We start from the raw sequence: 11,626 nt of genomic DNA, 5'->3' as shown, positions 1-11,626 counted from the left end.
GGCGGCTTGGCGGCAGCCGGTGGCGGCTTGGCACCAGCCGGTGGCGGCTTGGCACCAGCCGGCGGTGGCTTGGCACCAGCCGGCGGGGGCTTGGCACCAGCCGGTGGCGGCTTGGCACCAGCCGGCGGCGGCTTGGTACCAGCCGGCGGCGGCTTGGCACCAGCCGGTGGCGGCTTGGCACCAGCCGGCGGCGGCTCGGTGATAGGTTTGGAGTTCTTGCGGGCAGCAAGACGGGCCTGCAGCTCAGACATGTCACCCATGGCGCCGGGCTGTGGACCCATGGGTCGTGCTCCGGGTGGACCGCTAGCGCCACCATTTCCGGCGTCAGGCGACGGTGCGGGCTTGACGCCCGTACCCGACGGCGGGCGGCCGCCAGGCGGCGGGCCGCGGGCGAGCTTGGCAGCCAAATCGGCAGGCGCAATAGCGGGCGCCGGTGCCGGTGCTGATGCCGGCTTTGGCGCAGGCGTCGGCGTCGGCGTCGGCGTTAGCGTCGGCGACGGCTGCGGCGAGGTAACCGGCGAGGCAGCGGCGGGCGGCGAAGACTTGAGAGCGTCGATCGACGACGACATGTTTGCGAAAAACTTGTCGGCCGTCGGGATATCTGCAAAGTTGACGCCGTAGATGGTACGCCCGTCGGACCACTGGTGGAAGGTCTCAGAGGCCTTGCGGTAGACCATGTCAGCAGACATGTTCGAGTTGATGGTCACGTTCTTGGCAGCGTCGTAGGCGACCACACGGTATCGATTGAGCGCCGCGTTGTGATACAGACCGATGGACGATCTGCCCTTTGGCGCCCAAGCCCCATCGATGTAGTGGAAAACAGACGCCACGACCTGAACCACAGCCTTCTCCCTGTTTCCCAACATCCATCAAAAAGGCCATCATGTGAGTCTGCTACTGCATGCAAGCCTACTGAGCGGGTGTGCCGGTTGGGTCGACGAGGAGAAAGAATGGGAGAGCGCGCCACGTAGCCAACCAAGCAACAATGATGAGGGAGAAATGGCTCAGGAAAATGCAACGACCATCGCCTTGCTCGTGGTAGTGGCGGAGGCAAGCATGCGCTTGCATATGGGATAGGGTGGCCAGGGAGGGAAAAAAGGTCGTGAAAATTGTCCTGGAAGATTCGTGGCCTTGGGCAAGCCAAGCTCGGGACAGGAGCCATGTGTACAGAATGACAAAACAGTGCATGCACGCTGCAGGAGAAGTAGAAGAAGAACGCAATGCGATGGAGAGGCAGTATGGAGGAAGCGGGGCAGATGCGCGCGACAAAGGGGGGGGGCGGCAAAGCAGGGAGAAATTTTGGGGAAAAAAAGGTGTCTTGGCATAGCCAACTAAGGCCAGCAAAGCCGGAGAGAGCCAGATGGGGGCGAGGGGAGGCCAAGGGCAAGGGGACCAGGAGGGTCAGACCAAGGACCATCCCAACCACATAGCTGAGAGTGTCACATAAACTACCTCTCCGACATATTGTAGTGTGGTTGGTGCGTAGTTGGTGCCAGGCACAGGTGGCAAGGGCAAGAACATGGCGTGCCGGGGGGGGGGGGGGAGGAGGGGGGGGACGGGCGGGCGACTCCTGTGAACGCTTCGCGGTGTTCGTCATGGGCTTCAAAAAAAATAATTGAAAACCATTGATGGACGATTGATAAAAAAGGGCCTGCCGCGACGGAATGGTTTGTGCAAAACACGTTGTTTGAAGAAAGCGACCGTGGCAGTGCGGGGGGATACACAACGGCACGTACGACATGGTCTTGCTTGAACCAGTTGGTAGGAGCAAGTGGTAGAGAGGCAATGGAGATGTGGAAAGGTAGGGTGGGGCTGGGGGTGGGGTGGGTGGGTGACTGGGTGGTGGGGGTGGGGGTGGAAGCGCAGCGGCTGGAGAGTGGTGCCGTCTTTGTCTATCCGTTATGCCCTTCCTTGGCTCCCCCTCGGCGTGGCCACCCTCCTCAGCCCCAGGCCCCCCTCCCCGCCGCCGCAGCCGCCGCAACACAAAAATTCGCCGCGTCCAAAAAAGGGCCTCCCCCCCCCCCTCACCACCCGCCCATGAATCAAACGTGCGAGCTGTTGTGATTGTGATTGGTGCCTTTGATTGGGCAAATGGGTGTGGTGACGGTTGCGTACATATCGTTCTTATCGTGCCCTCGTTTTGGCCTGTTCTGGTTGGTCGTGCCTTGCGGCCGTCAGGCTCATGCCCCGGCATAGCTATGGGCATATCCCCACCCATTTGATGTTCAGATCTGGTGCTTAGCTCGCTGACTGGGAGAAGCTACTGCTTTGGCCGTGGTGATCGTCGCCCTGCTCGGTGTTGAGCATACAGAGACGAAGATTGGCATAGATGTCGGACCTGGATGACAGAGCGCGACAGCGTGCTGACGTTGGTGCTGAAGCCAAAGACAACCGAACCAAGTCTATTGATCTCTACTACACACATACCATCTGATCTTAATCTTGCGACAGCCAGGAGGGAAGGACAGTAATGAGGCGAGTCGGTGGCGGCAACCATCGATCATCATACTCGTCTTCCGTCACCCAACGCACCATGGACGTTCTTGCCGGCCACTTCCAGAACATCATCAGTGGTGAGGCTGTGAGCGAGAGTGAGGCTGCACTCAAGCAGATGTGCAATGAGCCTGGTACGTACTATTTCCTTACCCCCACCCCCTTCCCCCGTTTCTTAGCCCATCGACTGCTATTCCCCATACCCATATGATCATGCTGTGTTTGTAGAAGCAAGACATGAATCTACGCATCCCACACTATGGCCACTGCCACCCTCCCTTCCCCTCTGTCTCTCTCTCTCGCTCGCTCGCTCTCTCCCTCTCTCTCCTTCCTGTGTGTGCTACATAGGAAGAGGGAGAGGTGGGTGGGTGGTGGCTGTCGACGTGGTGGCGCTTGAGGTCGTGGTGGCCGTCGACGTGGTGGTCGTCAACGTGGTGGTCGTCGACGTGGTGGCCGACGTCATCGTGGCCGACATCATCGTGGCCGACATCATCGTGGCCGACGTCATCGTGGCCGACATTATCGTGGCCGACGTCACAGTGGCCGACATCATCGTGGCCGACATCATCGTGGCCGACATCATCGTGGCCGTCGACGTGGTGGCCGTCGACGTGGTGGCCGACATCATCTTGGCCGACGTCATAGTGGCCGACATCATCGTGGCCGACATCATCGTGGCCGACATCATCGTGGCCGACATTATCGTGGCCGACGTCACAGTGGCCGACATCATCGTGGCCGACATCATCGTGGCCGACATCATCGTGGCCGACGTCATCGTGGCCGACATTATCGTGGCCGACGTCATCGTGGCCGACATCATCGTGGCCGACATCATCGTGGCCGACATCATCGTGGCCGACATCATCGTGGCCGTCGACGTGGTGGCCGACATTATCGTGGCCGACGTCACAGTGGCCGACATCATCGTGGCCGACATCATCGTGGCCGACATCATCGTGGCCGACGTCATCGTGGCCGACATCATCGTGGCCGACATCATCGTGGCCGACATCATCGTGGCCGACATCATCGTGGCCGACGTCATCGTGGCCGACATCATCGTGGCCGACATCATCGTGGCCGACATCATCGTGGCCGACATCATAGTGGCCGACATCATCCCTCTACTCACCCCATCCCCCTCCCCACACACAGGCTACGCCGTCACCCTCGCCCAGATCGCCCTCTCCACGGAGACTGATCCGTCGTACCGCATGCTTGCTTCGGTCCTCACCCGGCAGGCCATTGAGGGCCACTGGACGGTCCACTCGCGGTGGTACCACCCGGACAACACGGTGCTGGGCAAAGAGGACAAGGCCACGCTCCGTGAGCTTCTCCCGGTCGGCCTTGCCGATGACCTGCCGCGCATCCGCGGTATGACCGCTGCTGCTATCGCCATCATGGCTTCGCACGACTGGCCGCAGGACTGGCCGTCGGTCTTTGACGACCTGGTCGGCGCCCTGGCGTCTGGCGAGCCCAAGGTTGTCCACGGCACGCTGCGCTGCCTCGAGGACTTTGCGCGGACGATGAAGGAGGACCACATGGAGAACGCCATCCCCATGCTCGCCGAGCCGCTCCTCGCGGTCTTCTCCAACGAGTCGGGCGCGTACACCGCCCGCGACCAGATGCGCGCCATCAAGATCTACTCCTCGTGCCTCGCCACCCTCTTCCATGTCAAGCGCGCCGACCCGAACGCTGCCGTCTCGATCCTTGGCGACTCGCTGCCGCACTTTATCGAGGGCGCCCACGCCGTGCTCTCGCTCCCCGACTCGCCCGAAGACGACTGCGGCCTCAAGATTGAGGCCATCCGCCTCGTCAACCTCGTCATGCTCCGCTACACCACCGAGTGTGCTGAGCTTGTCGGCCCATGCCTCCCGCTCGTCTGGCACTCTCTCGAGTCCGGGACCTCGCCCTACACTGCCGCCCTGCAGGACGGCCTCCCGCCCCCGCCGCGCGACTCGGACGGCAACGTCATGGGCTTTGAGCACCAGCTCTGCTCGCTCTTTGAGGCAGTCAACATCATGGCCTCGCGCGAAACCTTCCGCCCCGCCCTCGAGTCCTCGCTCTCGGACCTCGTCTCCATCATCATCGTCTACGCCCAGCTCACCGACGCCCAGCTCTCGGTGTGGGAGGACGACCCCATCCAGTTTGTAGAGGACGAGGACGAGATGTCTGTCAAGCGCCACTCGGTCCGCCTTGCCGCCGTCGATCTCCTCGCAGAGCTCCTCCTCGAGTCGCAGACCGGCGAGGCCTTTTGCATGCAGGTCGTTCTCTCACTCGCCAGAGCTGCCGCGGCCCACCTCGCCACCGCCGACGAGCTCGACGCCGCCGGCCAGGCCGACAACGCCTGGCGCCTCCGCGAGGCCGTCTTTTACGTCATGGGCCGCTCATCGCCCGAGCTCCTCGCCCTCCTCGCCTCTGGCGACCTCGACTTTGACATCGGCGGCTTCCTCGAGCACGTCCTCCTCCCGGTCCTGCAGACGACCGACAACCCGTACCTCCTCGGCCGCGCCCTCTGGCTCGCCTCACTCTTTGCCCACGCCGTCCCCGCGGAGCTCGCCGTCGCCTTTGTCAACGCCACACACGCCTGCCTCGCCGAGGATGCCGCTCTCCCTGTCCGCGTCTCGGCCACAAAGTCGGCCCTCGCCCTCGCAGGCAAGATGCCCAAGGCGGCCCTCGCAGAATACGTCCCGGGCCTCATCACCTCGCTCGTCTCGCTCGCCCAGGAAATCGGCGCAACCTACGAGCGCCCCACCGTCGACGACGCCGACGACGATGCGACCGCCAACGAGTACTCGACCCTCGCAAACTCGCGCAACCCCATCCTCTCCATCATCCTCGACGCCCTCGTCATGCTCACAAAGGTCGATGGTGACGCAACCGCCTCGGTCGAGGCCACCGTCGCCCCTTTGCCCTCGCTATCTTTATCCACTACCGCGATAACTATCTTCTCGTCGAGTCGTCCGTCGCCGTCCTCGAGTCGCTCGCCGCCGTCGCCTTTGAGCCTGTCTTTGCCCGTCTCTACAAGTTCATCGGCTCCACTCTCTCGTCCACAGGCAGCGTCGCCGCAGACAACATCCCGCGCGGCTGCGGCTTTGTCGCGGCCGTCGCAGACATCTTCCTCGCCCTCGTCACCGTCGCCCCCGAGCCCATGCCCGATGACATGGGCTCGCTCCTCGGCGCCCTTCTTGTCCAGGCACTCTCCTCGCCAGACTCATCGCTCATGCAGGTCGCTTGCAAGATCCTCCGTCTCTACATCGCCAAGGCTCCGCAGCACATGCAGGCCCAGCTTGGACCCAACGGCGAGTCCGCCATGGAGCTGGTCCTCACTTTTATCTCGCGCCTCGTCTCGGACGACATCTCCGAGGACGGCGCCTCGCTCGTTGGCGCCCTCATCATCACCCTCATCAAGCGCGCGCCCGACGCTGTCTCGTCCATCATGGGCCAGATGCTTGACTCGCTCCTCCAGCGCCTCGCCACTGCCCGCTACTCGCCCTTTATCCAGTCGCTCGTCTCCGTCTTTGCCCTTCTCATCTCCACCCAAGGCGCCGCAGACATCCTCGACCTCGCCGCTGGCATCTCCGTCGGCTCCACAAACGGCCTCAAGGTCCTCATGTCCCAGTGGCTCGAGCACGAGCTCGAGTTTACCGGCAAGTACGTCTCGCGCCTCTCGCTCACCTCGCTCGCCTCCATGCTCGCCCCTATGGCTTCGGCCATCCAGACCCTGACTGTCCGCCAGGAAGTCATCGACCTCGACGCCCCCGTCCGCACCCGTCGCTCCGCAAAACAGGCCGGCGTCACTACAAAGGACGTTCCTGTCCCCATCGCCATCATCCGCGTCTTCATCGGCCACCTCGACTCGCTCAACGACGACATCGAGTCCGGCCTCCTCGGCGACGATGAAGACGACGACCTCTCAGACTTTGACGACGACCTCTACGAGGCAGCCGGCCTCGTCTTCCGCGACGCAGACTCGGGCAAGTCGCCGTTCCAGCCCTCGGACTCTTACATGCTCTCCGACGCCTGGAACCTCGGCCTCGACTATGACGGCCTCGACGACGACAACGACGAAGAGTACAAAGACGACCCGCTCATGCAGATCAAAATCGGCGAGTACCTCACCGCCTTCCTCCAGGCCTTTGCCGGCCAGGACCCGGAGACGTTCAACCGGATCATGGGCTTCTTCAACTCGCACGAGCGCGCCCTCGTCGAAATGGCCTTTAACGGCAAGTTTGCCGGCCACTGAAGGCCCGCAAGCTCGGCCCAGCCTGAAGGGTGTTGACTCACTTATCGCGGCGGAATGTTCTCGCCATCCACCACAACAAACGTCCCCACGTACACCACAGTGTAGAACATGCCGAGCGCCGTGGCGTGGTCGATCAGCGGCTCGCGTCCGATCCGCAGTGGTGCAAAATGTTCCACACCGAGCGCATACCGCGTCGCCGCCACGCACACCACCGCAAACACAATCTCCACCGCAAACTGCAGACCGTACTGCACCATCAGCCGCTGGAAAAACGTGTTCGACACCGTGGCCTCTGCCACGGGCGACGCTTGCCGCTCAAATCGCAAGTACGCCAGCACCACTGCTGCGCCCACAATCGACACCGTGTCCACCAGCGAGTGGAAAAAGAACTTGAGCGCAAGTCGTGTGTGTCGCACAGCCTCAGAACTACCCAGCAGCGCAAGCCGTCCCGTATGCCCTATCCGTCCGTCCGCAGATCGCAGCGACGCTGTGCTTGCCATCAGCGCATTGCTTTCCGGCGCGCCGCCCTTGCCGCACCACGACGGGAGACGTGACCGGAGCGATGCCCGAATCGACGTCCACCACGAAGAAATCTGAACAGGATACACCAGCGCCTTAAATACCAGCTCCACGCAGAGCACAAGAGCAAAGGTGATCCAGTTGTCGAGGCCGAGGAAAACAATCCGGTACGGCAGCGCCGCTAGCGCCAACGAGCCAAACTCCACCAGCGGCTCCACGTCCGGCGCCAACGACGTGATGCACGCTTGCTGGACGAGCTTGAAGACCACAAGCAGGATCGGATACAGCGCGCACATCAGTACCTTGACCCACTCGGCCCGCACATCGTTGAGAAACACTGTTCCAAACGCCATCGAGAAGCCAAGCTGGCCAAACAGCGCCAGCAGGCCAACGTGAAGCGCCGCCACCGTTGAGCTGCTCACCGCCCCGCCCTTTCGCTTCGGCGCGAGCCCGTTGGCTACCAGATGGAGAACAAGGCCTGCAACCTGTGCCACTCCCAGCCCTGCCACAATCACCGCATTGTGGAAAGTGGTGAGCAGCCTGTATCCGATCGTGTGGACACTCACAGCGAGGACTCCGGCGTACACCACCGCATAACCTCCAGCTAGGCCAATCCGGACAATGCCAGGCTTGGTACCATCACCACCATCGGCATTGCTTCCTTCCAGACTCGTTTGACTTGCACTACCGTCAGCATCGTCAGTGCTGTCGGAAGGGATGGCGGTGAGGATAGTGAAAAGCGCCGCCGCTTGAGTTGCGCCCAGGACGAGTCCAAGGCCACCCATGCGATAGATGCAAAACTCGAGCGCATCATCCGCCGGCAGCTGCAGAAAGATCAAACAGATACCAATGGGGACGAGAACAACTCCGACCAGCACCGCAAACTGCTTCCATCTCTTCTGCCTCGTCACCGAGCTATGACCCTTGCTGCTCAACGCCACCGATCCTAGAGCCTCGCCACCCCCAGCACCTCGATCTTGTCCATGTCGAGAACTCGCACCACCCAGAGACAACGCCGACGAGGAGGACGACGACGATGATGATGACGATGACGATGATGATGATGACGGTGGAATATCGTGCAACTGCTCTCCGTTCTTGTTGTCCTTCTCTTGCGACATGGGATGTATTTTCATGCCACACACAATGTGGGGAGAGATAAAGGGGAAAGTGCGTGAGTGGTGTGGTGCGTGATGTGGTGGTGCAGAATGGAGTAGGTGGACGAGTGGGTGTATGTGCGTGTGTGGGCGTACGCAGTCGCTGCCAAAGCCGTGATGGCGAATGATTGTTCGGTGGATGGGAGGGGGGGGGGGGGGGGGGGGTATTTAGATTTATATATTACTTATTTTTTTCGGGGGGGGGGGGGGGGGGGGGGGGTATTTTAGATATCAATTTTTTGTTCATGGCATGGGGGAGGAAGGCAGGTGGCCATGGGGGTACGGATAGGCTTGAGGTACCCGACGACGACAAATACAAGGTATTCCTGTGTCCAACGGCTGCGAATCGCATGACAAAGCCATGACTACAAAGTCAAAGCATGTGACAGGTCACAAAGTCGGCGATGGGTCGAGGTAGCCCAAAGTAGGCCATGGCATACACGTGACCTGCAGCAAGTCACGTGCACCCCTCAGCCACCATTGTCCAACAACCCAACTGCTCGCACAAGCGAGTGACATGCTCAGTCACAACAAGCAGACTGACTAGTTGAGAGTCACAAGGCCAGAGCAAGAAAAGGGAGAAGGAGAGGGAGAGGGAGAAGGAGAAGGCAACACTGCACTCACACATCCCCTCCCCCCTCCCCCCTCCCCCCCCCCCCTTGTTTGAGCAAGTATGGTCGCAGGAGAAAGAGGAGGATGCTGGAAACCGGCACGGAGCCGTGGCTGGCTCATCACATCGTTTCTTCATGGACTGCTGATGTCGACGTGCGGAGGGACACTCTACGCGTACTCTGCTTATGCCAACCAGTTCAAGACGCATTTGGCATTTACCCAGAGCCAAGTCAATCTTATTTCATCCATCGGTGATAATGGTCTCTATCTCTGCTCGCTGCCTCAATCGTACATTCTGGATGTCTTTGGTCCTGCTCCGCTCTCGGCTGTCTCGTCCATCCTCGCTGCCTCGGGCTATGCCATCATGGCTCTCGTCTATGCAAAGATCCTCCCAGTCTCGCCCGTTCTCATGGGCGTAGGCTTCTTCATGGTTGGTCTTGCTTCCTCTGGCGGCTACTCCTCCGCCCTGGCGACAAACGTGGTCAACTTTTCCCCGGACAGTCGCGGCACTATCGTCGGCATCATCGTCGGCGGCTTTGGCCTCTCGGCATTTATCCTCTCCCAGCTATACTCGGCCATCTGGGCTCCGTCGAGCGTCTCGGCCTTTTTCACCACTTTGGCCATTGCCCTTGGCACCATCTTTGCCCTCGGCGTTTTTCTGCTCAAACGGCTGCCGTACGCAGACAAGGACGGCCCGCCAGCGTCAGACGAAGCCAAGGCTGCCGGCGACGACTTTGCGTCGTCGGCATCGGTCAACAGGCCGCTTATCTCGCCAGTCGGTAGCAGGGGTGGCCGGCCGGCGGCTGCGCGCTCCGATGCCGAGTCGGCCGCCCTCCTCGTGCCGCACAAGATTGTCGACGAGTCCGAGTCGGAAGATGCCGACTCGGACTCGGGCATCTATGGCCTACGACTCCTGCAGTCGCCCGAGTTTCTTCTGCTCTACGGCGTGCTTACGTGCTCGCTCGGCTGTGGGCTCATGTACATCAACAACTTGTCGTCGGTCATGGTCTCAATTGCTGCCGGCTCGCTTGCAGACTCGACGCTCTCGTCGGCAACCTCGCTCCAGGTTGGGGCACTCTCGATCGGCAACTGCCTTGGCCGTATTTTGTTTGGCACGAGTGCTGACGTGCTCGTGCCGCGGCTGGGCATCCCGCATGCCACCTTCCTGGTGGGCACGCTTGCGCTCATGACGGCGGCACAGGCGCTCAACGCGTTCTTCTATCTCTCGACGGCCACGATCTGGATCCCGACCATTCTGACTGGCCTCGCGTACGGCGGCACGTTCTCCATTGGGCCGACGTGCATCGCACGGTTTTCACTGGCGTACTTTGCCACCAACTGGGCCATCGGCTCGACGGCGGCCGGCGTTGGCGGCAACGCCATGAACACGCTCTTTGGTCACTTTTACGACGTCCAGACCAAGGCCCAGGGCCGGTCCGAAAAGTGCTTCGGCCACAAGTGCTACCAGACCTCGTTCTTCATCTCGTTTGCGCTCGCCGTCACCGGCCTCATCCTCGCCGTCATCCTCACGCTTCGCCGCCACCGCATGGGCGGCGCCATGACAATGGCCAAGGTCGCCCACTGACCTCACAGGCCAAACGCCTCCTCGAGCGCCTCGAGCGCCATCGGTGCAGCCAGCGCCTCCATGCTGACGATTCGCGCCTCGCGGAACGCGGTATCGTTCTCGGCATGCATTGCCTGGCGGTGCCAGGCCGAGAAGCGCTTGCCGAGCTCGTCACGCGCAGCGTGCGCCGTCGTCAGCGTCACAGGATTGAAGGGAAGGACAGGAAGCGGAACCGAAGTCGGCCCGCGAAGCTTGGCCGGCACGCTCGGCGCTGCCGGTGCAGCCACAGCCATCGGCACCGGGGCCGGCATGCTGCTATGTCCGGGCATCGGGACGGCGGACGGCGGTGCGCTGCCGGCACTACGCGCCGACACCACGTCCATCGGTACCGGAACGGGCGCCGGAGCCGAGCCAGTCGGCGGTGCCCTCGCAGCCAAACTCGCCGTGCCCGCAGCGAGCGCCGCCGAGCTCGGCAGATGAATGGTCAGCTTGGGATCTGGGCGATTGCCATGCGTCGAGTGACCAGTAGCAGCAGGAACAGGAACAGGAGCTGGAACAGGAGCAGGAACAGGAACAGGAGCAGGAGCAGGAACAGGAACAGGAGCAGGAACAGCAGGAACAGCAGCAGGAACAGGAGGAACAGGGACAGGGCGCGACGAGTGAGGTCCAGCCGTCGACAAAGATGATGATGATGATGATGATGGTGGCATTGTGGCCATTGACGAATCGACCGAAACGGATGATGTGGACGAAGGCAGACGTGTCGCAGCGGCATTGTTGAGACCTTGAGCATTTCCATTTCCACCAATACCATCACTTGCATGCACACCACTTCCATCACCACCACTCATGGCCACTGCTGCACTCGTCGAAGAAGTCGTCCGAGGGTGGATACTACAGTCGCGCTGGTGCTCAACAAGTTCCATGGGCGTGCCACAGCTGAAAGTGCAACCAGACAAATGGCACTTGTACATGGTAGCGGGTGAGGTTACGTCGGGTCACGTCGGGTTGGTGTTTGGTCGGGTTGCGGGG

The 11,626-nt window shown here is 61.5% G+C and overlaps 5 protein-coding genes across 5 annotated transcripts in view; 2 read left to right on the top strand and 3 right to left on the bottom strand.

Annotated features, from left to right (window-relative positions):
* The window catches only part of AMSG_09341 (uncharacterized protein), a gene marked incomplete at its 3' end in the record, with an annotated part of 1,624 nt that extends 736 nt beyond the window's left edge, over positions 1-888 (bottom strand). Inside the window, exon 1 of the mRNA XM_013899272.1 lies at positions 35-888. Coding sequence (XP_013754726.1) covers positions 35-866 — 832 coding nt within the window. The 5' untranslated portion in view covers positions 867-888. The remainder of the gene's footprint in view (positions 1-34) is intronic.
* A 1,645-nt stretch (positions 889-2,533) lies between these two features.
* AMSG_09340 (viral protein TPX) lies at positions 2,534-6,841 on the top strand (the record flags this gene model as incomplete). Its single annotated transcript, XM_013899271.1, has 3 exons — positions 2,534-2,627; positions 2,854-5,396; positions 5,456-6,841. The coding sequence occupies 3 exons, from the start codon at positions 2,534-2,536 to the stop codon at positions 6,740-6,742; spliced, it is 3,924 nt and encodes a 1,307-aa protein (XP_013754725.1). The 3' UTR covers positions 6,743-6,841.
* On the bottom strand, positions 6,749-8,382 carry AMSG_09339 (uncharacterized protein; the record flags this gene model as incomplete). Its single annotated transcript, XM_013899270.1, has 2 exons — positions 6,749-8,207; positions 8,262-8,382. The coding sequence occupies 2 exons, from the start codon at positions 8,380-8,382 to the stop codon at positions 6,784-6,786; spliced, it is 1,545 nt and encodes a 514-aa protein (XP_013754724.1). The 3' UTR covers positions 6,749-6,783.
* A 732-nt stretch (positions 8,383-9,114) lies between these two features.
* On the top strand, positions 9,115-10,615 carry AMSG_09338 (uncharacterized protein; the record flags this gene model as incomplete). Its single annotated transcript, XM_013899269.1, has 2 exons — positions 9,115-9,183; positions 9,227-10,615. 2 exons carry the CDS (start codon positions 9,115-9,117, stop codon positions 10,613-10,615), a joined length of 1,458 nt encoding a protein of 485 aa, XP_013754723.1.
* AMSG_12251 (uncharacterized protein) lies at positions 10,419-11,624 on the bottom strand. Its single transcript, XM_013899345.1, has one exon. The coding sequence runs from the start codon at positions 11,566-11,568 to the stop codon at positions 10,618-10,620; it is 951 nt and encodes a 316-aa protein (XP_013754799.1). The 5' UTR covers positions 11,569-11,624; the 3' UTR covers positions 10,419-10,617.
* Positions 11,625-11,626: the final 2 nt, after the last annotated feature.

The sequence above is a fragment of the Thecamonas trahens genome (assembly GCF_000142905.1).
Source record: "Thecamonas trahens ATCC 50062 unplaced genomic scaffold supercont1.46, whole genome shotgun sequence".
Taxonomy (NCBI): domain Eukaryota; order Apusomonadida; family Apusomonadidae; genus Thecamonas; species Thecamonas trahens.
The sequence above is the reverse complement of the archived record's forward strand: the minus strand, read 5'-3'. Positions and strand labels throughout refer to the sequence as shown.

Bases quoted from the DNA above. Each gene is read 5' to 3' on its own strand.
- AMSG_12251 (XM_013899345.1), bottom strand. From the start codon at position 11,568: ATGTACAAGTGCCATTTGTCTGGTTGCACTTTCAGCTGTGGCACGCCC.